This window comes from Bacillus rossius, chromosome 14 (assembly GCF_032445375.1).
Source record: "Bacillus rossius redtenbacheri isolate Brsri chromosome 14, Brsri_v3, whole genome shotgun sequence".
Taxonomy (NCBI): Eukaryota; Metazoa; Arthropoda; class Insecta; order Phasmatodea; family Bacillidae; genus Bacillus; species Bacillus rossius.
In genome coordinates, this window is record NC_086341.1 from 25084563 (window position 1) to 25111051 (window position 26489).

At 48.2% G+C, this 26489-nt stretch overlaps 1 protein-coding gene across 1 annotated transcript in view; it reads right to left on the bottom strand.

The window, feature by feature from the left end:
- The window catches only part of LOC134538730 (neither inactivation nor afterpotential protein C), a 180052-nt gene that overhangs the window by 41926 nt on the left and 111637 nt on the right, over positions 1 to 26489 (bottom strand). Inside the window, exon 17 of the mRNA XM_063380190.1 lies at positions 16546 to 16835. Within this exon, the coding sequence (XP_063236260.1) occupies positions 16546 to 16835 (290 nt within the window). The remainder of the gene's footprint in view (positions 1 to 16545; positions 16836 to 26489) is intronic.

Below are 26489 nucleotides of genomic sequence, written 5' to 3' on the forward strand. Positions count from 1 at the left end.
ATTCGTTCGATTAGGCACTTGAACGCCCTCCTTACTCTATGTTTCCATGTTCTTTTTGCCTCAAGCAATATGACGTCGAAAGGAAGATTTTGTTTTCTATGCATTAAAAAGCCATATTGGTTTCCTTTTTACAATTTGAATTGTCAAAATCAAATAATTCAAATGATACTGTGTGAGTTTGTTCACTTATGGTACACAATCATGTACTTTTTATTTAACGTGACATGCTTTTAAAATTAGGTATTACTATTTACCGATGTGCACATTGTCATTTATAATGAACTTGGTTATTTATGGACCTTTTGCTGATATATTGTGTTCTGACATCCCACTATTACGATTTTAAAGACTATAACTATGTTTTGAGTCACTTTAAAAATATTTATTTAATATTATTTATTTTACAAACGTTAATTTCAAATCGCACCCGCCAAAAACAACCAAATTATGCTTAAGACTGACGTCGTCCGGCCGAAGGCCGCCTTAAGTCCGACCTGAATCTGCCAGCATCTGACCCCGCTAACGAAACGCACCCCTAGCCAAACCAACCCAAGTCAGGCAAGACTCCCAACCCTGTCTGGGAAGAGTGCGATGCAGGAGTGCCCGGGTTACTCCTGTGGGAACGTGTTTATCTATGAGCGTGAGTGTCCCCCTTGCGGCTTTCAGCCTTAATAAAGTGTAGTGTTATTTCTACCATGGGCGTCGCAATGTTATATTTTTTTTTGGGGGGGGGGGGGGATTGCAATTGATTTAGTTGTTGAGGAATATCCATCCCCTGGGAAAAAAAAAACGGGGGGTCCGGTGGTCCTCCCCCAGGAATATTTGGGGTTTGAAGGTGCAAAAAGGTGGTTTTGAGGCATTTTTATTTCCTAAATATTCTTATTATAGTTGGTTGCAATATATAATTTATTTTTTATAGAAAATAATTTCAGAGAACAAATTTGTAAAAACCCAGTGCTCACATTACCACAATTGGACTAAATGCACCATGCGCAACATATGGGTTATATCACAGAAATCATATTTTTAATATAACTACGAAACTAAATATATTATTGGAGGGGACGAAATTGAAGACTTTTATTATTGGGGGGATGTTTCCCCCCCCCCCGACAACCCGGTTGCGACGCCCATGATGTCTAACAAATTAGGCCTCCACATTTTTCGCATAAGTAATCACTAAAGTAGTCAACAAGTGACGAACAATCTCTAGCATGACTTTGGATTTTCAAACATAATTTTCATTAGCATAATTATTATAGGCCTTCTGTCAACTAATTTGCCTATAACTAATTATTAATAAAAAATTTGTACAATCATAACTTACTCATGTTTCATATTTTTCTAATAACGACTCTTTAGGAACCTTGGCGTGAGAGAGCGCTCACCCCCTCCCTCGCGCCAGGGCCAGACGCCAATACCGCGCGACTCGCGAACCGGGGTGGACCTAGTGTTCCACGGGGAGCTACATTTTTGTCTTCACTGAACTTTTAATTCTGGTAACTAGTAACTCATCGTCCTAACCCTTTTTCTTAACTACCCCCCACATCCTTTTACAGTGCAGGGCTTAGCCCGGCCGCTTAATGTCTTGCTCAAGTGTGACTTAGACCCACAGTGTAGTCACTTCACAGCACGGGCTGACTCCCGAGGACTCAGAACTTTATTTAATATGTCAGGTACACGAGTGCCGATATCAACCGCGTAACATACTTTGACGCCGCCGTCGGTGCTCCCTCTGAGAGCACAGGCCGTTATGTGTCCTCAACACCTGAACCAGTGTCAGTGCGCCGAACACGCCCGCGCGTGTAGTTTAGCGCAGTGCCTCGATTGGCGTGACATCAGTCACATGCTCAAAGCGCCCGGCCGGGTGTGGCAATGCGAATCAGATATCTATTCATTTAACAGACAGAAACTAAAACGTTTAATATGTATAACAATTGTCTCTAATTAAGTAATAGCAGTGTCAAATATTTCCGCTCACAAAACCGGCCGGCATCGCCTTCCCGCGCTCCGTCGTTTTCCTGCGCGTTTCCTCCTCTCCCTGGCCCGGTTGCCAGGGAGAGTCGTCAGTCGCCATCCAGCACTCACCAGGGCCGGCAGCCCCGCACACGGGGAGCATCCAGTTTTCGCGCCAGTTTCCACGTTTAGCATCAATAGGTAATTATCTCCGAAACCACTTTCTACAGCTCCCCGGTCGGCCCTAACCGGCCGTATGACATGTCGTGCGGTCCTTAGACAAAGTGTGCAACCCGACCACGGGTTTTTCAGCGTTATACGTAATTCTGTGTTTTTAGGCGGCCCGCCGAGGCGCCTGCACCTCACGCTATAAAACCTCCCCACGGAGAATTAGAACTTTGCCCACGCAGGACGGCATTGCGCCAAACGCGTAACTGAACTTACGAACGCTTCTACCCCCTGGGACGTGCAACGGACGTGAACGAGAGACCACGTTGGGTCCCGTCGTGCCCGTTCCCAGTTTAAACGTGGCCCACACCACTACGAGAACCAGTCTCGCATCATGTGATCATTAGAAGTCTGGAGACCGTTCCCACTACGAGTCCGGGACGTACTAATAATTATTCAGTGTTAATTGCCGTGTTTCAGATTAGAGTATGTCGTCATCATCATGTCCATGTATAAGTCAGTATTAATTGTTAACTCGCCTAGACAGTAACAGTTCCACGTCGTAAGTACATTACGAACTACCACGTGTTATGCACCAGGCTTGCCGTGCCACAAACCGTTATCACCGTAGCTCAGGATAGCCTGCAGCCCTCGGTGGAGCAGTCCTTGGAACGCCGTGAGATGTAATCAGTGCCGCCATTCGAGGGCCGTGTAGGCGGAGTGAAGGTTGACGACGATACGGCCAGTCACGTGCCAGTGCCTTGTGTGATGTTCTGTAACGTGTGCTACCGGAATAAAACACTTAAAGTTACGTGTGTATTTCACTAATACGGCGTCCTGGGAGGCCATAACAGCCCAGGGGGCCCTTTGTCGACGCGTCCCTGCCTGCAGCCACGAGGCCAGGAACCCCGCCCTTGAGACTAAATTCACTTTATATAAATTTAATTAACGAAATTTCAGGACAGGCAGTGGGGACGGCATCAACTTATTCGCTAAATTCAATTCGGATCGCGGCTCACACAGGTGAACTCGGCCTCTACTCGGCTTGTAATTTACGAATTGGCCATTTCCAATAGCCACCCCAACCGAGACTGGCGTTAAGGTATCACATAGGAAGCAGTGCCTTTCAACCTACGTAGTTTTACAGTGTAATGTGTCGTGTAACTTCCTTTGTAAGGTATCGTATAACTTCATTTGTAAAGTGTCGTGTCACTCCGTATGTAATTGCAAACATTCGTACAGTGCAGGCTATGCCCAATCAGTGCGCGCTGCGCAATTAAAAGAAATCTCAGAAAACCCGTGTACATTATTTGTAGTAAGTACCGCCGACGATCCTAGTAGACCACGCAAGGGGCGAAACACCCACACCCATATCATGGTTAAAGCAGCTAGCCTAGCGCCCACCCGGAGAAACACCTAAAAGCCACATATCTGCTAGGACACATGCCTGGTCTTGAGCACGAGACCCTGGGCGACGGCAAGACCAATGACAATAAAAGTGCTCGCGAGTATCTATGGCCCAGGCACGACTCCATGTTGCTGAACATGTTTGCTTTTGTCTACGAGGTGGACACATTGGCATAATTGGTCAACAATACCAGGGGCGCAAATCTGCAAGATTTGCCGTGGAAAATTTCAGGGGGTCTCACATGGCCTGAGAGTTTTACACTTGGGGTAATCGAGAAGCAATCTCTGGATACAGTGTTTTTATGTTATATACTGTCCATATTTTAGCCTACATGCGTGCAATAAGCAGAAAACTTAAACATGTACAGAAAGTAAGACATAGTTTGGACATCAAACCCATTTCACAGTTACTCTTTTCCAAATGCATGCAAGCCACCTCAGTAAAGAACTTCTTAATTCCCGGGGGGGGGGGGGTGGCTTTGTTTTCCTGGCCCACCCTTGACCTATGCCCATGAACAGAACTGCCAGATTAAACTGATGTAACCAATGGCTACTATGTGCATTTATTTATGAATAGTAGGTTGGTTCTGCAACAAACACATGCTTTTGCTTAACTTATTATATACAAGTTAGTTATTTGATTCGGAGCAGTTTGAAAATTTTACCAGTATTTTCGTAAGCTTCATACTTCAAAACACATTGAGATTACAGTATGCTGATGGTATTTAGCATAATTTCGGTGTAATGATCTGCATCTGAAGATGGTACACGCACAGCGAAATAATAACATAAACCGATTGACCCATGGCTGAGGTGTTGGCAGCTACTGTTGTGCACTGTAGTGCATTATTTTTTATTATTTTAGCTTAATTAGTGTTAGATTGGTGTAAAGACCCTCATTGTTGCTCCCTCTGCTCGCACAGGCTGTTATGGTTGGTCGTTGCCTCGACAAGGTGTGTGCACAGCCGCACATGTGCAGCGAACACACACCGTGTTGCGTATGTGCAACATAGTGTTGCAAAGTGAATGGATGCTGCCACCGAACGATTGATTGCTACCCACACGACAATCGATCAGATTTCTTTTTGTACAAAATTTAGTCCCATTAAAAATACTCAACATTATATATTAGACAATATTTTCATTGACAATCAATTCGTTATTAATAAGGGATTTTGATATGGTGGGATATATCTCAAAGTAATAGATCGCCTACTCTGATGTTACACATGTCTTTACGTGGGAAGGGACACCTTAGTCTTTGTTTTCACCGATATTCAAATTAATAGTACCTAGAGGTCTCGTTTTAATTTTTAGTTTTCATGCTCTATGACTAGCCCCATATAACAATTAAAGTGTCGCAAGATTTTCATAGCTTCGCCCGTACAGGGCTGCTGATTTGTTGATCGGTTTTAAGTCAAGGCCCAAAGAATTTCTGGGCCCCTTTCTTTGTCTGCTCGAAATGGTTGTTTCTATCTAAAAACTTTCGGCTTTCAGATGTTTTAGGGATATGTGTATGCCAGGGTTTGTGGAGCACATTTTCACATTTCGCAGGCACATATAATAGTACATTATTATTTTATAGTGTAATGTCGAGCACTGTGAGCATTGTAACCATATGAGCCAACAAGCAAGGTAAATCAAGACTATTTGGAAGCATAAAGCATTGACATCCTTCCCCAAGCCGAATCCCTATTCCCTTTTTAATTTATTGATTCCTTCGCTCTGTGGGGTTCTCCCTGGGATGGTACAGTGCGGTGGTCCATCGGTTCACTCGCCATCGCTTGCAGGCTTTGTCCCATTGTTCTCCGGTGAATTGCTTCCCATTGTCTGTAAGGATCTGTTTGGGATATCCCCAGCGTGAGAAGACTTCATTCTCCAAGGTTTGTATTAACTTTGGTGCTTTAGAGGTTCTCAACGGAAATGCCTCCACCCATCGGGAGAAAAGGTCGGTAACTACTAAAAGGAATCGATTTCCCCGGGCACTCTTGGGGTATGGCCCCATGAGGTCGGCTGCTACTGTTTCCCAGAGTTTCTCTGGGCGGCGAGGATGAAGGTGGTCGGGCCCCGCAGGCCGGTGTGCTTTGGCCGTGTTGCACCGATAGCATTTCCCTACATACTCTTCCATATCCCTCTTTATCCCATCCCAGGTATATCCCTTTTGGATTGCTCTCCGGGTTTCCGCCATGCTGGGGTGGCCAGCGAGATCCGCATCATGGTATTCCCTTACTACCTTTTTCCTTAAGGCTCGGGGAACTAATAGTTGTGGGTTGGCCCCCTTGTCAGGCCATCTCACTAGGCCAGCGGGGTGGAGGTGGTGGGTGCGAGCAAACTGTTGATCAGCGGGCGATTGCTCAGAAGGTGGGGTATTATGTATGCGCTGCAAGCGCTGCACCATCATACAAATGCCTGGGTCTGCTTGTTGGCCCTGTGTTACGGCTTGGCAGAGACTTTCCCCTGGGATTTCCGTTTGCTGTAGGCTCATCCCTTCCTTTGCTGTTGGAGGGAGTGGGTTTGGGTCTGCGACCATCCTGTCGTAGTCTTGGAAGTCATCGCATCTGCGAACTCATTGTCCTTCCTGGCACAATGTTCAATGTTGACATCGAACTCCTGTAGCATCTATGCCCAGCGGGCAAGTTTCGCCTTACTGTCCTTCATGGAGCCCAGCAACGTAAGTGCCCTGTTGTCAGTGCGCAACGTGAAATGCTGGTCTTCCGGGTATGGCCGAAATCGCTTGATGGCCCACATTATGGACAAGCACTCCAGCTCATTGCTGTGGTATTTTTGTTCTGCCAGTGATAGCTTGGTGCTGGCATAGGAGATGATCCTTCGGTTTCCCGGAGTAGGTTCCTGGTATAGTACCGCTCCTAGTCCCTTTTGGCTGGCATCTGTTTGTAGAGTGAATGGCTGGGTTGGGTCAGGTCGGCCTAGCCTCTTGATCTGGGAGAATGTCTTGTGGAGGTCTGCCAGGGCTTGTGCTTGTTCGGCCCCCCAGTGAAAGTGCACTTGGGGGCTCAGCAGATCGGTAATGGGTTGGCAGATACTAGAGAAATGTGGTACAAATTCCCTGACCCAATTGCAGAGACCCAATAGCTTCCGGACTTGACGTACCGATCTGGGCGCTTCAGCTTCCATGATGGCCTGTATTTTCTCTGGATTAGCTTCGTTTCCATCTGCTGATATGAGGTGTCCCAGGTACTCCAATTGGCTCTTTACAAAGTGGCATTTTTTTAGATGACAAGTTAGATGATGTAACTGACACAGTTCCAGTACTTGTGCTAGATGGGTTAGGTGCTCCTCCCAAGAGTTGGAAAAAATAATAATGTCATCAAGGTAGGCAAAGCAGCATTGCCTAATGAGGTCCGGTAATACATCCTGTGACATTATTTGCTGGAACGTACTAGGGGCGTTCTTCAAGCCAAAGGGCATGACTTTGAACTGATAACGCTCCACTGTCGGAGTGGTGAAGGCAGTCAAATGCTTGGGGTCTGGGTGCATGGGGATCTGCCAGTACCCTGATTTAAGATCCAGGGTGGAAAATACCCGTGCTGTCCCAATGGCTTTAAGCGTTTCGTGGATATTTACTGCCGGGGGCGCTGCACTGACTGTCGCCTCATTAAGCGGCTGGAAGTTAATGCAAAAACGTGGTGTCTTGTCCTTTTTTGTCACTATGACAATTTTCGAGTTGTATGGAGACCGGCTGGGCTCTATGATATCCGCCTCCCGCATTTCAGCCACCTGTTCTGCAATCAACTTCCGCTTGTGGTGCGGGGCATCCCCTGGCCTACAGTAGGTGGGACGGTTGTCTTTCAGCGTGATTTGGTGACATGCACTCGAAGTCCGTGGCAGGTTTCCATTGGGCATGAAGACAACTCTATAGGGCTGGAGCATATCAACCAATTGTTGTTGAAGAGACTCAGGGAAGACTTGTTGCAGGTCTGCCAATGATAGTTCCGGTAGTGATGTCTCAGTTACTCGCCGGGCTACCCAGTAGAGGGTTTGGTGTGGAGCTCTTCCAAAACATATCCGCTCTGCTTCGAAATCCATAACAGCCTTTTGTTCAATAAGCCAGTCTTGCCCCAGTATCATGTCTTCATGGAGGTCCTCGGCTACCCAGCAGGAAACTGGCACTTCCCTGTCTCCAATGTGGCATTTCAAGGAGGTCCTGCCTTGGAGAATAATACAGGTGTTTCGTTGTGCCAGTTGGGCATACTGTACTTGTGGGGTCATGGCGGCTCCAGTCTGCTGAACCAACTCGGCTTTTACGTAACTGGTAGTGGCTGTAGAATCCAGTAATGCATAGGTTTGGTGATGGTCCAGCTGAAGGGAAAGGTGGGGTCGGACCCGAGGGTGGTCCTGCTGGATGCTCGTCACTTGCCCAGCTCCCTCTGGTTCTCTTGATATGGCTAGTGGGTTCTTGTATTCCTCCATTCCCTTGGGGAAGGTTCCGGAGGTAGGTTTCCTTCCCCTTAGGCGTTTACCTGCAAGGGCTTTTTGTCCTGGGTGTCCCACTGTTGGCATTGGACCGAGCATTCTGCGTTGAAGTGCCTCTCAGGGCAGTATCAGCATTTTGGTACCTCCTGGTGGCTGACGGGTTTCTCCTCCCGAGTGGGGAAGGCGTTCACTTTTCCCGTGGGAGTGCTCCGGGTCTCTTGACAGTCCCGCTGTACTGCGGTTTCTCGGAGATGTAGTTCTGCCCAATCCTTGGGAGGTGGGTGTCTGAGGAATGGCCGTAGGTTGGGTCTGACCAATTCCAGTGCCGTAGGAAGGAATTCCTTCACATTTCTATCAGGGTAGAGGCATTCATATAGTTTCTTCTTGCAGGCGAGGAAACTCTCTATTTCCTCGCTGTCCTGCTTGCGGCTGAACAACTGGGCAGTAAGTTCCGCGATTCGTGGCAGGGTGCCGAACTGGTTGGCGAAACTTGAGGCGAAATCTTCCCAGGTGTCATAAAGTCCTTCATGACTTTTCCACCATCCAGTAGCTTCTCCCATTAGTAGTCCTCCGACATGGTCAATCCATTCGCCCTGGGGAATCCCCTGGGTCTGTAGGGCCTGCTCCCAGTGCTGGAGCTGTTTGACAGGATCCTCATGGTCTTGTCCCCAGAAGGGCGTCGGTGTCATCTTCGTTTCGGCGCCACTGGGAATTTCTGGGGTGTTCCTACATATCCCGCACTTGAAAGAGAGTTCCGCGAGGTTCAGTGGGGTGTCATCCCAGCCTAGGCAGGATAGATGGTACTCCCGATAGCAGCTCTTGCAGGTGGTAAGCACTAGGGCAGTCCGTGGGCAGTCTCGGGCGAAGCATCGGCGTGGTACAACCGACGTTGGCTTCTGGTCCCGCAATTGTTCTCGGCAGGTTTGGCATATGTGGATGAAGTCTTGGGGATCGATGTCTCGATTATTGCATCCCAGACACTGCAAGTGGAATAATGTCCTGCAACACACGCAGGGGGTTTGGGGTCCATCCTGGGTATGGCAATCTGGAGCGGCACACAGTGAAGACTCCATTGCGGTATTTATGTTGGGCGCCACCAGGAGTTGTCTTCACTCCTTGAAGTGGATGTTTGTTCCGGCTGTGCTGAGAGCTCTTGTAGAGGCAGGGCGTGGTCCTCAGCTTATCCAAGCTGACTGGCTCCACGTTGGGCGCCAAATTGACTTGTCCCGGGCTTCTGCGGGGGACCCTGGAGTGGTTCAGGTGGGGGTAAAAACCCCCGATGAGTGACGCGATCAGGCATCTGGGCCGAAGAGCTCTTGCAGCAGTGCAGCAAGTCTGGCCGAGATGGGCTGCGGCCGCGGGTCCCGAGGGCTGTCACCGGCCGTATAGGGTCGGGGAGAGGAGGAACTTCGATGGGGATGAAGGGAGGAGCGGGAGAGCTGGTGGGTGAGACTGGGGTAGGGGGATGAGGGAACAGGAATTAGCATAGGGCGAGTGCCCTGGGGAGTAGGGAACAGGGGAGTATTGTCCACGGGATTCGGGATGGTAGGTAGGGCTGGGTTCTGCCGGCCCAGTGAAGTAGCCCAGCTGATACGGCTTCAGCAGCTCCTCCGATGTCTCCTTCCGGGGTCGTCCCTGCTGGCGAGAGCGCTTGCGGCCGGCCCTTTTTGGCATGGTGGGGCGGAGGGGAGGAGCGGGAGCAGTCCCCGAGCAGGGGTCGCTGCCCAAGAGCAGGGAGATGTAGGAGCGGTCCCCCCAGAGGAGATAGGAGTAGGAGCGGTCCTTCAGAAAGGTCACTGCCTACCAGATGAGGTAGGAGTACGAGCGGTCCTTCAGAAAGGTCACTGCCTACCAGAGGAGGTAGGAGTAGGAGCGGTCCTCCAAGGAGGTCGCTACCTAAATAATACTGTTCAAGTTTTTTTTTTTTTTTTTTTTTTTTTTTAACAAAGGGGACTCCCACTGAAGGGAGTCACCCACCAAAAAATCCATCATTTAATAAAAAAGGGCACAAGGTACAATAAAAGATTGGTACATGGGCACAAGGCCTGCAAGGTGACAATAGTCTTTATTCAACAACAAAGCAGAGCTTCCCCGACGAGGTCGTCCTTGATGCTCAGCTACTTATTGATGGGCGAGTTCTTCACGGCTGCTGGGGGGTCCTCAGGGCTCGGATGGTGCCGCGCCGTTGATGGGCCGGCGCGGAACAGCGGAGAGAAGATCATCATGGCGGCGCCGAGGAGGATGGGGTTCCCACAGTGCTACCAGTCGGCGTGGAGGCCCCAGGGTCATCTGTCTGGTCCACCGGCCGCGCCTACGTCGTCCGGCTGTCCTTCGTTAAGTAAGTGATCGTAACTGAAAAGCGGACGTCGTGGGTGCGGTGCGTCGGGCGGCGGCTCCGCCAGCTGCCGAATGTACGGATTGTCGCTACGTCGGCAACGACGGAGGAAAGTGTCGGTCGTCTGACAGAGCAGGTGGTGGAGGTGCGGAAGTCCCGTCCTGTCCAACAGTGTCTGGCGGAGCGTGGCGCGAGGGAGGCCGAGGAGAAGGCGGGCACCAAGAAAATATGAGCACGTGACAGGTCGAAGGTTGGAACGAGATGAGTGAACCCAGACCGGGCAGGCGTAGATGAAATGTGAGATGACATATGAGCGATATGCGGTGAGGCGAACTGGGAGCGGAACGGCAGAGGACGGCCTGAGTACGGTGGCCAGCCGGGCCAAGATGGCGCGGGACTTGGTGCGGACGGATTCCAGGTGTGGAAGAAAAGTGAACGAACGATCGAGGGTGACCCCGAGATAGCGGAGGGTGGGCGACCAAGGGACGACTACGGTGGAGATGCGGGGGGGGGGGGCGGTCCTGGTGAGGATGAAGACGGGAGAAAATGATAGAGCGTGATTTGGAGTGATTCAAGCCAATGCCGTGCGCAAGGAACTGGGCGTTGAGTGAGGTGAGTCCGCGGGCAAGGCGGTCGCCGAGCAGCCGCTCGGAGACGGAGGAGGCGAGGAGACAGGTATCGTCGGCGTACTGCACCAGGTAGGTCCCAGGCGGGGGCTGCAAGTCGGAAATGTGGAGGGCGAACAGGAGAGGCGAGAGAATGGCGCCCTGGGGGACGCCGGCGAGAATGGGCCGGGGTGCGGAAAGCGTCCCCTCTACTCGAACCCGGAAGGAGCGACCCCCCAGGAACGAGCAGAGGAGACGGACCAGGTGCGGCGGAAGACCGATGGCGGAGAGGCGAGAGATGAGTTGGGAATGCGGAACGGAGTCGAATGCACGGGCCAGGTCCAAGAGCACCATGCCCGTGTGTTGCCGCCTGGCGAACCCCTGCACCACCAGGAGTTCCACACGAGCAATGGCGTGGGTGGTGGAATGACGGGGGCGGAAACCGAACTGGTGATGGGGGAGCAGGTGAAGGGTGTTGACTTGAAGAAGAAGGCGCCGGTGGATGACTCTCTCTGCGATCTTGGAGAGGATGGGGAGAAGAGAGATAGGACGGTAGGAGGAAGGTAAGGATGAAGGCTTGCCGGGCTTGGGGATGGGCGAGACGATGGCGAGTTTCCAAGGAGACGGAAAATGGCAGAGGATGAACATGGCGTTAATGATGCGAGTGAGAAAAACAGTGGCTTTACGGGGAAGATGGCGCAGAACGGGGGCGGGAATGGAGTCGGAGCCGGGGGCCGAACGAAACTTGAGATGGGAGAGCAGAGAGGTGACTTCAGAAGGCGTGGCAAGCGGGAAGGGCAGGACATCAGGGAGGAGGGGGAGAGTGACGTGACGGGACAAGGGGGAAGGAGCATCATCATCGTCCGAGGACTCCGACGACAAGGTGGGGTGGGGGGCGGAGGCGAAGGTGGTGGCGAGGTAGGCGGCGACCGCCTCGGTCCGCCCCGAAGCCGTCTCCGCCACCCCGACAGGAAGAGTGAGGGGAGGGATGGAGGTGGGGACGGAACGAAGGCGACGGACGTAAGACCACAGAGAGCCAGAGGTAGCGGTGAGGGAGCCGAGGCGCCGCGCCTCCAGTCGGGCCCTCCACCCCGCGATCAACCGGCGGCACCACCCCCGGAGCACCAGGTAAACTCGGCGATGCAGCGGGGAGCGGCTCGCCTGCCAGCGACCACGGAAGCGGTTGCGCAAGGACACGGCGTCACGGAGATACGGCGGGAAGGGGACGATGAGAGGGCGCGGAGGCGCGAGCGGAATGTGAGAAGAAGCGGCCGTTGAGATGGCGTCGGAAAAGTAGAGGACTCGGTCGTCGAGTTGAGCAGGAGTGGCGAAGGGAAGCGTGAGGTCCAGAGCAGCGGAGAGTGAATCCTGGAAGCCATACCAGTCGGCGTGGATGAAGTCGTACCGGGGGAGGTGAGGTTTGGTGTGAGGAAAGAAGTGGAGCGAGCCGAGGACAGGCAAGTGGTCGGAAGTACCGGCGGTGATGGTGCGAAGGTGAGAAATGACGGGAAGGGGTGATGAGAGAGCGAGGTCGATGACACTGGGGCGGCGATGGCGCTGGGCCGGATAGAAGGTCGGTGTGGGTGGTGCGTGAAGAGAAAGGTGAGTACGCCGGAGGAATTGACGGAGGGAGCTGCCCCGCCGGTTCGCGGCAGCGCAGCCCCAAAAAGGATGGGTCGCATTGTAGTCCCCGGCCAGCACGACGTGGGCGTCGAGCCGCCCGAGGGCCACAATGTCGTCGGTAGGGAAGGGGAATTGGGGCGGGAGATAGAGGGAGACCAAAGTCAGGGAGTACGGAAAACCGTGCAAACGCACGGCGACAGCCTCGGCCGCGGGGGAAGACGGAACGAGACGACGATGGTGGGACAAGGTAGCGCGGACGAGTAACGCCACTCCTCCGCCCCGACCATCACGATCGGCGCGGTGAACGGCGTACCCCGGAATATGGAGGGGTGTGGGGGGGTCGAGCCAGGTTTCTGCGAGGAACACGACATCGGGAGAATGCACTCGGAGAAGGTGGAGAAGATCGTGGAGTTTGGGAGGAAGGGAGAAGGTGTTCCAGATAAGGATACTAAGGGGTGGGGCGTGATTCATCAAAGAAATTGAGGAGGGCTTGGAGGAGCACCTCAAATTTCTCCGATGGGGTCTGGGCACGGGAAAGCGCTGTCAGGACCTGGCGGATGAGTGGCAGGTAGTGGCGGATGAGCGTGATGAGTTCCCTCAACATGGATGTCAGCGAAGTGTCGTCTGAGTCGGCATCGGCGGGGCGAGTGGAAGTGGATGACGTGGCGGGTGGCCTCTGTGAAGAGGATGAGGGGAGGTGAGCAAGAGGTGGTGCCCGGGAAGAGGAGGAAGGCGGGTCGTGGCCCTGCCAAGCAGGAGTCCGCAGGGCCGGGAAAGTCCGAACGTCAGAAGGGAGCGGAGCAGACGGGCGCGGAGCGTCGGTCGTCATCGTCGGGTCAGCTGGTCGCGGCGGGTGTCGTCGGATGTATGCCTGTATGACACGGCAGTCCGTCGAGGTAGCAAAGTGCGGCCCGTCGCAATTGACACACTTTTTAGTCGTAGAGGTGCAGTCTCGCGACCAGTGGTGCCCAGCGCATTTGAAACACCTGGGGTCCCGCTCGCAGCGTGTCGATGGATGTCCGGTGGACTGGCACCGATAGCACTGGGGTACCCTCCCAGAGCCCCGGTAGCGCTCTACGGTCACCACCCAGCAGCCTAGCATCTTCAGTTTGAGGAACCGCGTCGCCTCCCCTAGTCCGTTGGTGCAGACGAGGAAGGGCCGGGTTGTTGAGTCGGCGGAGGTGCGGAGCGGCAAGACGGTGCCCACCGGGAGGCCGAGGTCCAGGAGAGCCTCCTTGACCTCGTCCGCGGTGGTGGAGGAGGGCAGGCGCTTGACCACAACACGGTCGGTGCGCTCGTCGGGACGCAGGTGGGTGTAGGGCTGGTAGCCATGTCTCTTGAGGTGGTCGTAGAGGAACTGATGGTCGTGAGGATTAGCAGTGTAGAAAGACGTACGATCGTTAATGGAGGTGGCGGTGAGTGGACCGGTGAGCAAGGACTGCAAGTGTTTGATGTGGAGGAAGGGTTGAGCGGTCGGCGAGGAGCGAATGCCAATGGGTGGCATGCGAGGCGGCTTAGGTGCAGACGGAGCAGAGGTGGCCGGCCGCTGAGACGTGGATGGCTGAGGTTGCGGAGGGGAGACAGATGTAGAAGGTTGAGGCTGGGGCGGCGCGGCAACAGTCTTATGTCTCTTCGGGTGCTGGGTACGACGAGGCTTGGCGGTGAGAGGAGGAGCAGATGATGCGGCGTCGTCGATGTCAGAGTCAGGCAAGGAGGATAAGGATCCGTAGCGGTTTTCCACTGGGACGGCGTCATCCGAAGAGAGCACGTCGCGGAGAGGCCGCTTGGTGGTCTTCCGAGGCTTCACGAACCCAAAGTCGTCGTCTGAAGTAGCTGGAGCGGCGGTGTCCATGGGGTCCACAGGCGCGTCAACGACGAGAACGGGTAAGGAGGGAGCGGCAGTCACGATGGGCGAGGTGATAGAGGCAGTGGTGGTGGTAGTGGTGTAGACGGACAGAGTAGGAGACGAGGTAGCAGTCGGAATAGTGGACAGGTCGATGCCGGCGAGGTGTTTCGAGTCGCTGACCTTGATGTTGGCGCTCTGGGGGCGGACCCCCGCCGGTGCCGAGGGCGAAGGCAGAGCCCCCCCCCCCCCCGACGCGGAAGAGGCCGCCACACCAGGCGCGGTCAGCTTCGTCGTCGATGGTTGCGAAGATGCAGTTGCTTTCGCTGGTCGTCCATAAGGGTTCGTCGGCGTTGGTCGGTCGGTCAACATGGTGGCTTCGGCCGAAGGCCTCGGACCGAGATCGTCTCCGCCCAGGTTCGGCGTCGTCGGGTGGGGATCCATTCCAGATCCCCCCCTCGACCTCCCCTATAGGCTACGATTCGGTAGCACACAGCACTCACAAGAAGAGGATCTAGGTGCTAAGAGCTAGATCTACGACAAAAGCACTCCTGGTGGTCGACTCAGGAACGTGCAGCAGCAAGTCTTGGCAGCTCGCTAAAATCGCTGAAAGGAAATCAGCTAGTATAAAGCCGAAAGTGCACTGATTTGCTTCAAATAGCTTGCAAAAATTCCCCTGAACAATTCTATGCCTTTGAAGGGAAACCAGCGCACTCCATCTACCCAGAAATTACTGGGAAGAGCTTTCTCATTGGCTTAACTCAGCCAGAGTAAATATACAATGCATGCACATATTCAACAGGGTGAGCACACCTGTACCATTCCTGTGCATACATAGTAGAATTACAATAATATTTACATTCACTTGTTTAATTCAAAGGCTTCTTGTTACAACACTGGGTATTTACATATTTGTCCTGAATTATGCTGGGCAGGTTGACAAAGTTTCCTTAATTTACATTATCCTTTGTCTGCCATCTAGGGGTGGGTGTCGAACTAACTTTCCTCCCCATAGATTATGTAGGATGGGTGGCGCACTTGGGGCTTGTGCTATCATAACAGCCGAGGCCAAACTGGTGGACATGACATCGGGAAACATTATGTGGCAAGGGTATCTCTTTCGATGAGTGTGAAAAGTCCTTAGCATAGCTCAGACTTTCGTTGCTTAAAGGATGATGAAACTGAAGGTAATATCAGGAATTAAAATACCACGATGTAAGGATGACACCATACTTCATGGAACTTGGGTAATGTTATGTGGTGAGTTCTGTGATGACAGCCAAAATAAAAGAATGAAGGTATAATACATTGACTTTCTAATAAACGGAAAAATAATGTGTGGTTTGCTCTGTGATAACAGTACCCAAAAGGTAGATATAAGCATAAAAGAGTGACCTCATAATGAACTCGGGGAATGGTTTGCAGTGAGTTCTGTGATAACAGTGCCCAAAAGGACAAAAGAAGCATAGTGGAGTGACCTCCTGATGAACTCAGGGAGTGATGTTTGAAGACTTCTTGATGACAGAGTCCAAAAGGAGGGTGGAAATATAATGCAGTGACCTCCTGATGAACTTGGGATAGAAGTATATTGAGTTCTGCGAGAACAGTGCCTAAAAGAAGGAAAGAAGGATGGAAGCACAAATTACTAACCTGATGCACTCGGGGAATTATGTGATAAAAGTGGCCGAAAGATGGCTGGCTGCACAATGGACTGACCTACTGATGAACTAGGGGAATGATGTGATAAAAGTGGCCAAAAGAAGGCTGGCAGCACAATGGACTGACCTCCTGATGAACTAGGGGAATGATGTGATAAAAGTGGCCAAAAGAAGACTGGCGGCACAATGGACTGACCTCCTGATGAACTGGGGGAATAATGTGATAAAAGTGGCCAGAAGAAGGCTGGCAGCACAATGGACTGACCTCCTGATGAACTAGGGGAATGATGTGATAAAAGTGGCCGAAAGAAGGCTGGCAACACAACAGACTGACAGCCTGATGAACTCAGGGAATGATGTGATAGAAGGCTGGCAGCACAATGGACTGACCTCCTGATGAACTAGCGGGAATGATGTGATAAAAGTGGCCAGAAGAAGGCTGGCAGCACAACGGACTGACCGCCTAATGAACTCGGGGAATGATGTGATAGAAGGCTGGCGGCACAACGGACTGACCTCCTGATGAACTCGGGGAACGGCACGCGGTGAGGGTAGCCCTTCTGGCGAGCGCGCGCGGTCTCGATGACGGCCAGGGCCCGGATCTGCTGGCGCACCACCTCGGGCTGGAAGCCCCGCGGCTGGCCCGACAGGTCCACCCGCAGGCAGCGCACGAAGTGGGTGCCCCCGCTGCCGGCGCCCACCGCGAGGCCCCGCAGCAGCTCCAGGCACGTGCCGCGGAACGTGGCGGCCGCGGTGCGCATCTTGCGGGTCTGCGAGTACTCCCCGTGCGACTCTGTGTTGAACTTCTGCAGGGGCCACACGTCGGGAATTAGTACAGTTCCTGGAAAAATTTACTGTTCATATATTTTAAACACATGCACATATACCGAAATTAACGTAGGTATGGACGTGATGGCTTGTAGGCAATCATCAATCATGCGAAGCAGATATTTTGGTATAAACATAAGTATTTAAATTGTTGAAATAAATTATAGATTTAGCACTTTTAAAAATGTGCCAATATATGAAACTACTTGCTGCCAAGGTGGTGGTTTTTTTAAAATTTGTATTCAACAAAAGTCAGTTCATCACATTTATTCAAATAGGTAACTGGTTTTTTAAATACCATATACTTAATGGATCTTAAAAAAAGACAAAATAAGTTAAGGCTACTCTTATTCCTATGAGAATACTAGCCAGAAAACACATTTTTATTGATAAAGTACATACCTAATCATCAAATTTCTAAAGAGCATGGGCTGCATGATATTGATCACACAAAATTGTAGGGAATATAATCGTGAAGGGAGCGCAGAAATAAGAAAAGAGTCATGGCATTGAACTGACCAGCTATTGAGATAGATACCCATTTAGGAGCACTTCATCCCTGGATGTGTCATGAAATATAAAAAACGAAAATGATGCAGTGATGGAATGCGGGAAGTGGAAATAAACTATCACAAATTTCACTGGTTCATTGCAGTGCAGTGCTTACACATATTCAGGTAAAAAGCATTTCATTGCGATGAGATTGTTTTGACCTCTACACTATCAAAGGGCAGAAATAAAGGTTTATACTGTCTTAAAGAGTAAGTCAAAATGAAGTATTTCCTGAAAGCAAAAGATGGATAGTATTGTTTTCAATTTATATCTCTTAGTTTAATAAATTTATGAAATCAAATAATTATTTGAATTAGTCAAATAGGTGCAAGTAATTTGGAATAAAAGTTAGTTGTGAAATTTTACAGGGAAAAAAATAACTATATAAACAAATATTTTTTAAATGACAGAAATATAACTTTAACTTCCTTACTTACAAAAGCATTGTTATGTTCCCACAACATTACAAAAAATGTGCTTGTGTTCACTCTACCCTGGGTTTAACATTCGATAAAATTGGTTAAACCACTACACTACCATATATCGCGTTAAGGGTAAAATTTCAATCCGGATTGAACCTGGAGTGGAGTGAGGAATCTAGATTGAAATATTACTTAAAACACTTTGTTGTGGACTGAAGTTGGAGTGAAGTGAGATAATCCACTCCACTTGAGTAGGGAGAGCGTGCCGACTCTGGAACATAGGCGAGGGGGGAGCGGGGTAATCCGGGGATTATCCCATTTTTTATGGTTTTTTACGCATTTTTTTATGGTTTTTTATGTGCAAATCCAGTTTTTTATGCGCTAATCCAGTGGCTAATCCGCTAATCCGCAGATCCGCAAATCCGCAAATCCGCAAATCCGCAAATTCGCAAATCCGCAAATTCACAAATCTGCAAATCCGCAAATCGCAAATCCGCAAATCCGCCATTTTGTATTTCTAGAAATTTCCACCAACTTCGAATCGTGACATCATGATTCTGTGTCGTCTGCTGGAGGCCGCCATCTTGATTTTTCCTGGTCGCCATCTTGTTTCGTCTGCTGGAGGCTGCCATCTTGATTTTTCCTGGTCGCCATCTTGTTTCGTCTGCTGGAGGCCGCCATATTGATTTTTCCTGGTCGCCATCTTGTTTCGGCTGCTGGAGGCCGCCATCTTGTGTGACGTCATATAGTTCTGTTGGTCGCCACCAGGTAGCAGCAGGTATTATTTTATTTTAACTAAAATATTTTCAGTGCCGAGGCTGGGATTCGATCCATGGGATGTGAAAACGTCCAGGATGTCGTGGTTACGAGGCGGACGCCTTGACCACTAGACCACGAGACCAATTGGAATATGGTGGAATAAATAATCTATATATGCTATGTACTGATGTCAAGTTTATGATAAAAGGGGGAGGGTATTTTTGCCTTCCTTAATGCATACCTAAGGCGCCACATTTGAAATTAAAAATCATTATACAGCCGCCATCTTTAATTCCAGCACAGACTACCAGATGGCGCCAAATTCAAAAATTAGTTGCCAGAGGCGCCGCCATCTTGGTTCTCAAGTTGGCTGGTAGATGTCGCTAGTATCGCGCGCCAAATTCAAAAATTAGTTGTCAGAGGCGCCGCCATCTTGGTTCTCAAGTTGGCTGGTAGATGTCGCTAGTATCGCGCGGCAAATTCAAAAATAGTTGCCAGAGGCGCCGCCATATTGATTCTCAAGTTGGCTACCAGAGTGTGCCACCGTCGCCATCTTTATTTCATATTTCAGCTGCCAGGGCACAGCACCATTCGATAGATCGAATGCTAATCGATATATTTACTTTTATTTCATATTTCAGCTGCCAGGGCGCAGCACCATTCGATAGGTCGAATGCTAATCGATATATTTACTTTTATTTCATATTTCAGCTGCCAGGGCGCAGCACCATTCGATAGGTCGAATGCTAATCGATATATTTAGTTACAAGTGTTGCTACCAGAGGGCGCGATATTTAAATTTAAAAAATATTACAACCTTTAAACAATTCTCCGCCATCTTGGATTCAACAGCCCCACCATCTTGGAAGCACATGATACACCCAAGGACTCGTTCCAATACATGCACAGAGTGCACCGAAAAGATTGTTCCCTTACATGCACAGAGTGCACCATATTGAATGATCATGATATGTGTTCCTTTATATGCATCAGAAGCAGGCATAAGAAATATTTTCTTATAGGCATACTTTAGTGTTAGCTTTCCTGTAATGCATTTAATAATAGTGTAAGCTCATTATTATTATTTAGTGATAGTGAATTTATAACTATGATGTGTAGTCTCATTTTCTTCATCTCGACGTGGCGGAAGATTCTCTGGAGTGTAAGCTGAAAAAAAAATAAATAAATAAAAACTTGTGTTTGAATTTATAGTGGTATGCTGCTTTCCACATCACCTTAGAGACTATGTCTCAGGAGGTACAGCATTAGATGCGTTAACTCCTTTTTTTATACATGGCGAGTTTCCCCGAGAGGCCTATTTTCCATGTTTAACAAGGGCGCAAGCATTATGCTTCACCGTCACTCTCTCCCAAGCCGCTGTCCACTCCATCATCTGGCTCCACTTGCTCTTGAGCCTCCATTACAGCTTCAAAGCATGCTATAATACCGTTGTAAAGGTATGTTAGAAACTCGTATTCCTCTGGAAATGCAGCGAACAAATTGATCGCGGAGACCTCTAGATGGTGTACTATCGCATCTATATTCATGCCGATGCAAGCATGAAGCGCATATTCAATGCAATCGCGCATTTCCTCAAAAGCAGCCATGTTCATTATGGAATTGTCAGAGACAGAATGAAGACTATAGTTGACCTGGTCTTGATGGAAAGATGACATGCAACAAAGTTTAACCACATTAGCATTTAAAATCAGGATAGACTCAAATTTACTTTAAATTATTAAACAGACTAGCATTTAAAGAAAACTATCAGATTCACTATCTGAACCGTGTAAATAAGATGAGTGCAATCTCTACATGTTAAACATACCGATGGTTTTATCTCCACATGCGCAGTACAGTAGTGCATGAGTTCTGTCCAACATTCTTAATGTTTTATGGCTGAAGGGGGAGGCAATGAATCGAAGTTGGTTGCCATCTACCCAGTTGGCCACTCCGAGCGGAGGAGGAGTTTGGAGTGCTGTTGTTTTCCTACAACTCGACTCGGAGCAGCAATGCTTATTGAGCGTACCAAGGTATGAGGATAGTACAAAAAAAAAATAAACTGGAAAATTATAAAATAAAATAAAAAGTTAGAATCTCTTATTATGTGGGGAATTCAGGTTCAGGGATCTAGACGGTAATGTCCCCATGGAAGCGTGCTAATTCCATCATCGGAAATGCTCCGCTTGTCGTCACCTGATGACAACGCCACCTTAGTCACGCGTTCAGTACAAACAATGTGATTTCGTGAACGAAAATGATATTGAGTCCCCCAAACCCGTGAATTTGTTTGCAAGCAATCCAGATATTGCTCAAAAAGTAGCGAGCTGAGTACACTGGCCTTCACACCCTTGGCTTTAAGCGTAAAAGCACCATCGTCCATCTTGTATGCATAAAGTTTGGGGCGAAGACCAACATACTCAGTAATGATGCGTCCAGCGGCTTCATCCTTCATGACACCAGTCATGCCGTGGTTGACTGATGGAAACCTTTGAGCATTATCTGGAGCATAATTCGAAGTGTCGAATCGAGAAGCCAAATCGGGGAGAATCGAAGAATACACATCGCGACACTCGATGTGGTACAGAAGAGAATCGGTATCTGAGTAAAGCAGGTGCAGAGATGGAAAGGGAAACTTAACCTGCATATAGTTATAGTGGAAATCATAGAGATGCAATTTGGATAAATCTAAGATGGCCACACCAGTGTAAAGGGGTTTGTTGAAGGTTACCGAACCTTTGGCTAACTCAATGAGGACCAGATTCTCATCGACGATCCGCCTTGCCTTAAATGACGGACGACCTATCAACTCTGCCGCACCATATATGGTATCGTACCGCGAAACCACACGTATGTCACGCTCCCTACGCGGCGACTGCAAAGATTTGCCAAAAACGGAATTATTCATTAATTTATAGAAGGATTTCTCAAAGGGGTTCGCTGCCTGAGCACGGCAATTCAGATTATACCGTACGTACGACGCCATCCAGGATTTTTGTTCAAAGCGCAAAACACGATGAACATTGTCAAGAATGGCCCCGTACGTAAGGTAGTGCTGCAGTGTTTTTGCATGTAAAACATAGTTCTTTCGCGGTTCAAGTGTCAATAAGAGCTTTGACATATTGCCGTTCACCGGTACGCCATTCACGGGTGCAAGCGGCAGGTCTGATAGCCGGTCATGACATTCACGCGGAAAGGATAGATCCACCTCTATAAAACATGAGCAGTCACCATCGGTGTCCATGGTGCTAAAGTTCCAGTTTGCATATTCGAGTTCCTGCACCCACTGGAAGTTGCCCACCGGAAGCTTACCAAGCATCGTATGACCATAGAGAGAATTTACATCGAAATAACAGATGTAGGAAGACGGCAGGCTGGAGTCATAATCGCTCATGTAAACATTGTTAGCCTTTGCATAGCGCCGACTAACGTTGGTGATCCCACCCCGAACAGCATTCTCCAAGAAAAGATAGATATCTGGATCGGTGACTAATTCCAGACACACCTCAGACTTGCTCAACAAACCGTCCCACGCAAGTGATGGGGCCGTAATGTAGTGCGCCGGATCTAAGCCATAGGACTGGCAACAAACTGAACGGAAATTCTCGAACACGTCAGCCAACAAACACGTATCCACCTTCAAATACTGCAACGCGTAATCGTTCAAAGTCTTACAGCGGAAAACATTCCACGCAGATCTAGCGTGAGCATAGTCCCCGTCACTCACGTCAGTCCCACTAAGAGCATTATGAAATGCTTCCCTAGGGGGTAGTGAGGTCGTCTGCAGTTCTGCCATACTAGTGACGAAATCGTATGGGAACACCCCTTTCCTACGAGCTAGATCAAACTGTGCGTGTTCTGGAAACTGGACACGAGTGAGGCTCAGCTGAGCAGGCGAGAGATTACCTGCCAGAGTATCCAGAGATGAAGTTAGGAAGTTAAGGGAGTCAATGAATCTTAAACGCACTGTTCGAGTACCTCCTCTCGCATCATTACCGGTAATCGGTATGTACTTTGTTATGCTCTTGTAACTTTCAAGAGACGTGCCTATAACCCTGACCTCCCCGGGGTTCTCCAAAATGGAGGAACCGTCAGGTTGTGCAATATGACGTGAGACTAATGGTCTCATCAAAAAGTGGGCATCATAATTCTGAAGATTGTGGAAAATAGCCACCAGTTGGTTCTTCTGCAGTCTAAATGCAATATTACACTTAGAATGCGCATAGCCACGAATCTCACCGGTCAGGTGGTCATGGTCCAACACTGACTTGTCACCTAGTGTCTTATTACATATATGGCAATGTGTCTGACTCGCCAACCGCGCAGCAACAGCAGGAGTCTGGGCTTTCATGGGAACGGTCTTAGCATAAATCGCGCACACCCACTTAGTCATATCAATCAAGGTAGAGACCATGTCGGCAACACAATTCTCCCCTTCAAAGTGCGCATATCTGGTAAGCGAAGCATCGTACGAACAAACTAATAAAATGCTACATGCATAAGGCACGTGCTCGTTCACCGTCGTGGTGCTGGAGGCATCGGTCTCCGGTAAACAGGTGGACATCGGTTTCAAGTAGGTCTCTGTATCGCAATAAGCGACAAAGCCCATACGTTCCTTCTTGGATACATTTGTGAACTCGAGCCATTTGGTCTCCTCAGTCGGGAATACTGACCGAACGGCCGTGTGTTGGCTGCACAAATCAGTGTGGGAGTTCAACTTGTCCGCAGTATGGAAATACTGAAGACAGCGGTCGCAAACCCACTTTGTATGTTGATCACGCGAGAGTTGAGAAGAAAGCAAGCGGGACAAATTCTTAATAGTCACGAAATGGAGATGAGCGGGAGCACCAGACGCACGAATAGCCAAAATATTCACATGGCGATCACATCGCATAGAGGTAATGCAAATCGGCTGGATACTTGCATCAGTGGGTTTGTTAAAATCCTCGTCAATAATCGTTCCCTGATCACTCACGCAAGAATAAATGTTCACGGAAATATTATTGAGACACTCAAAGATCTTAACCTGATTCAGTGTCATGGGGAACGTCATACCGGTCGTATCAAAAACCTCGAGAGGATTAGGATACGATCCAGTACGAGTAACCATCCCAGCCGCCGGCGTCACACCTGCCATAACGGCATACAGAAAGCACATCTCACGGTCAGTCTCGATGTTTACACAAGCTTTGCGGTTAGACAAAAATGCAGGCAACTTTGTATGCGCGGCCCCCACCGTGAATGGTCGGTATGCCGAGACATGCATGTCGAGATGTTTTACATGACTCAACATCCATCCAGACCCGCGCAAAGCAAACTCACTTACATGCTCCATAAGCACAGAAACTAATGTGAAACTGAAAATTTCTGCTAGGTCCTCACTTAACAAAACAGGGATACTTTTGGAGGCGAAGTGGAAGCTTTCACTGATGGGCCCCTGCCCAGGATCCTCCTTAATAAATACCGCGGCCAATGTAAGATAAATTTTGAATGGGCGGAGAACGCCACCCACTACGTCCAGAAAGGGTTCCCTGCACCTGGAGAGAAATCTATTAATGTTGGGGTCGGGCTGGGGAATATCATTCGCGATTCTGGAATCAACAAGTCGACCCTGGAATGCGGAATCTAAAGCGACGGGCTTCAGGCTAGGCAAAGAGGGAGGTGGCGTGTCTTCGATCTCTAGGTTGGATGAATCATCAGCCGACGATAAAATCACTGACTCAAATGATGATGAAGATGAAATCAATGAATCAATAGATGATTCATCGAGCTCAGACATCGAAGGCTCGCTTTCCTCAAATCTAGCACGCTTATTAGAGTATGGAGAAGACATTATTATAAAAGGAATTTAAAAAAAATAAAGAAGGATACGCTCAACAAGTTAGAACCTGAAAAATAAATAAAAGATGCTTGCTCTAATATACTGAAACCAACAGCTGTATCAGCACTTATTATTTTCCATAATATGTGTAAAAATTTGTATTGAAAAAATAAGTGTAAATATGAAATAATTGTATGTCATGAGAAAACTTCTTGTAATATTTATTTGTGAAGTATTTCAAGTTGTAAATAATGTAGAAATATAAAATGTTTAAGACATGTAAACAATGTGCAAGAAATTAATTATATGTCGGTATATTCTGAGAATGTAGAGAATTATTATTTACATGGAACATACTGTATTGAAAACAAATGTATATCAACTTCATATCACGCTTAATATTTTTTAAAGTTTGACAAAATTTATTTAACTGTTTGCAAGCAAAGAACGAGCTCTGAATGGTTGTTGTTTTTATAAATCGCGCATAGCGTTCAGTAACAGAATGAAAGATGTATTAAAGAAATATTAAATACACGCATCCCGTTGTAAAAATAATTATGAAAACAAGTTGATTCTCAATCATTAATAAATAAGCGAAAACAGGAATAATATTCAAAGTAATATAATCGCAACAAAAAAAATAGAGTTTAGTAATTTTTCCGTGATAATACACAATTTAAGTAATATAAATACATGGATTTAGTTATTGCTTAATTCGACCGTTTTAACGTGTTTATTTATTTAAAATAGTGGACATATTGTTAAATAAGAACTGTAAACACAGTGCGCGAACGTGTTTTAACGAAACGAATGTACTCCATCTCGTGTTGTCAGTCAGAACTGACAGAACACATACCTTATCTGGAGAAGAACGTCTCTCTGCGGAGGAGGTATCGAGGGCTGACGAGGGCTGGCTGCGATCAAATGAGGTTTCCGACCTCTGTGGCAGGTGTATATATATATAAATCTGCGTCGGGCGATGACCTGAATTCTCGCGGAATCGCCTACTCTGTGTGTCGGCTTTAGATGACAGTTATAAACTGAAAATTATTAATTTAAGAAAGTTGAGTAGATTATATTTGGTAAAATCATTTAATAATATGGTGATCATGGAAAACTAGTTAAACTATATGTTTTTTGTTTTAGAAAGTAGATTTTCTACCATTCACTTTTTTCAGAATTAAAATTTAATTAATGTTTTTTTTATTATAGCTTACTGAAAACATTTTTCTGCAATCGTTGTAATGCATTACAACGATTGCAGAAACTGTCAACCAAGTCTGTGACAGCATATAGACACCTCTTAGGTGCGACGACAGTTGTCTGGAAAAACAAATTCCTTTCTCTGAAAATAGAGAGCTTCATCCACGGGCTCTCGCACGTCAACCCGCTGGTCGGCCCAGGAAGGCAGGACGTTTCAATGCTAGCTTTTATTTTATATCAGAGGAATACTTAAATCATAACAATAAATCAGAGGTTACACATTAGTTTTATTGTAGTCAACATACATTTCGTGAACGTGCGGGCGCAGAGACTGATGGATAATTTGAATACATTTTTTTTAAAATTATACTAAACCAGAAAATTATATAATTGAAAAGAGTATTTATAAAAAATACAGTAACCTACACGTTCTTTACTTAAGTTGCAAACAGTTTCGGTAATAAAATATGCATTATGCTTTTAACAATTTATTTTAAAACTTTATGCAAAACTGAAATATTACAAGAAAATCACACATAATGTTTGCATACAAACCTGAACATTTACATACAAAGAGTATTAAAGTGACGATAAAAAAAAGATTTGAATGCTAACTTGAACATTTCCTTACACACAAAGAATATTATATTTACGTATTCAGCTGAAACATTTACATACACAAAGTGACAAAAATTCAATTATACTTTGCTTAATAATTCTAGAAGTAATGAGCGCACTGCTACCCGGGCCATCTCGTCAGTTCTTTGTATGGAAGCACTAGACTCTGTTTGAACTCCGACATCTTGACTCACCGGTCCTAAATGACTGAGATCTCTGGTTCGACTCTTGCGAGAGGCAGCAGGCTTTCGCTTTCG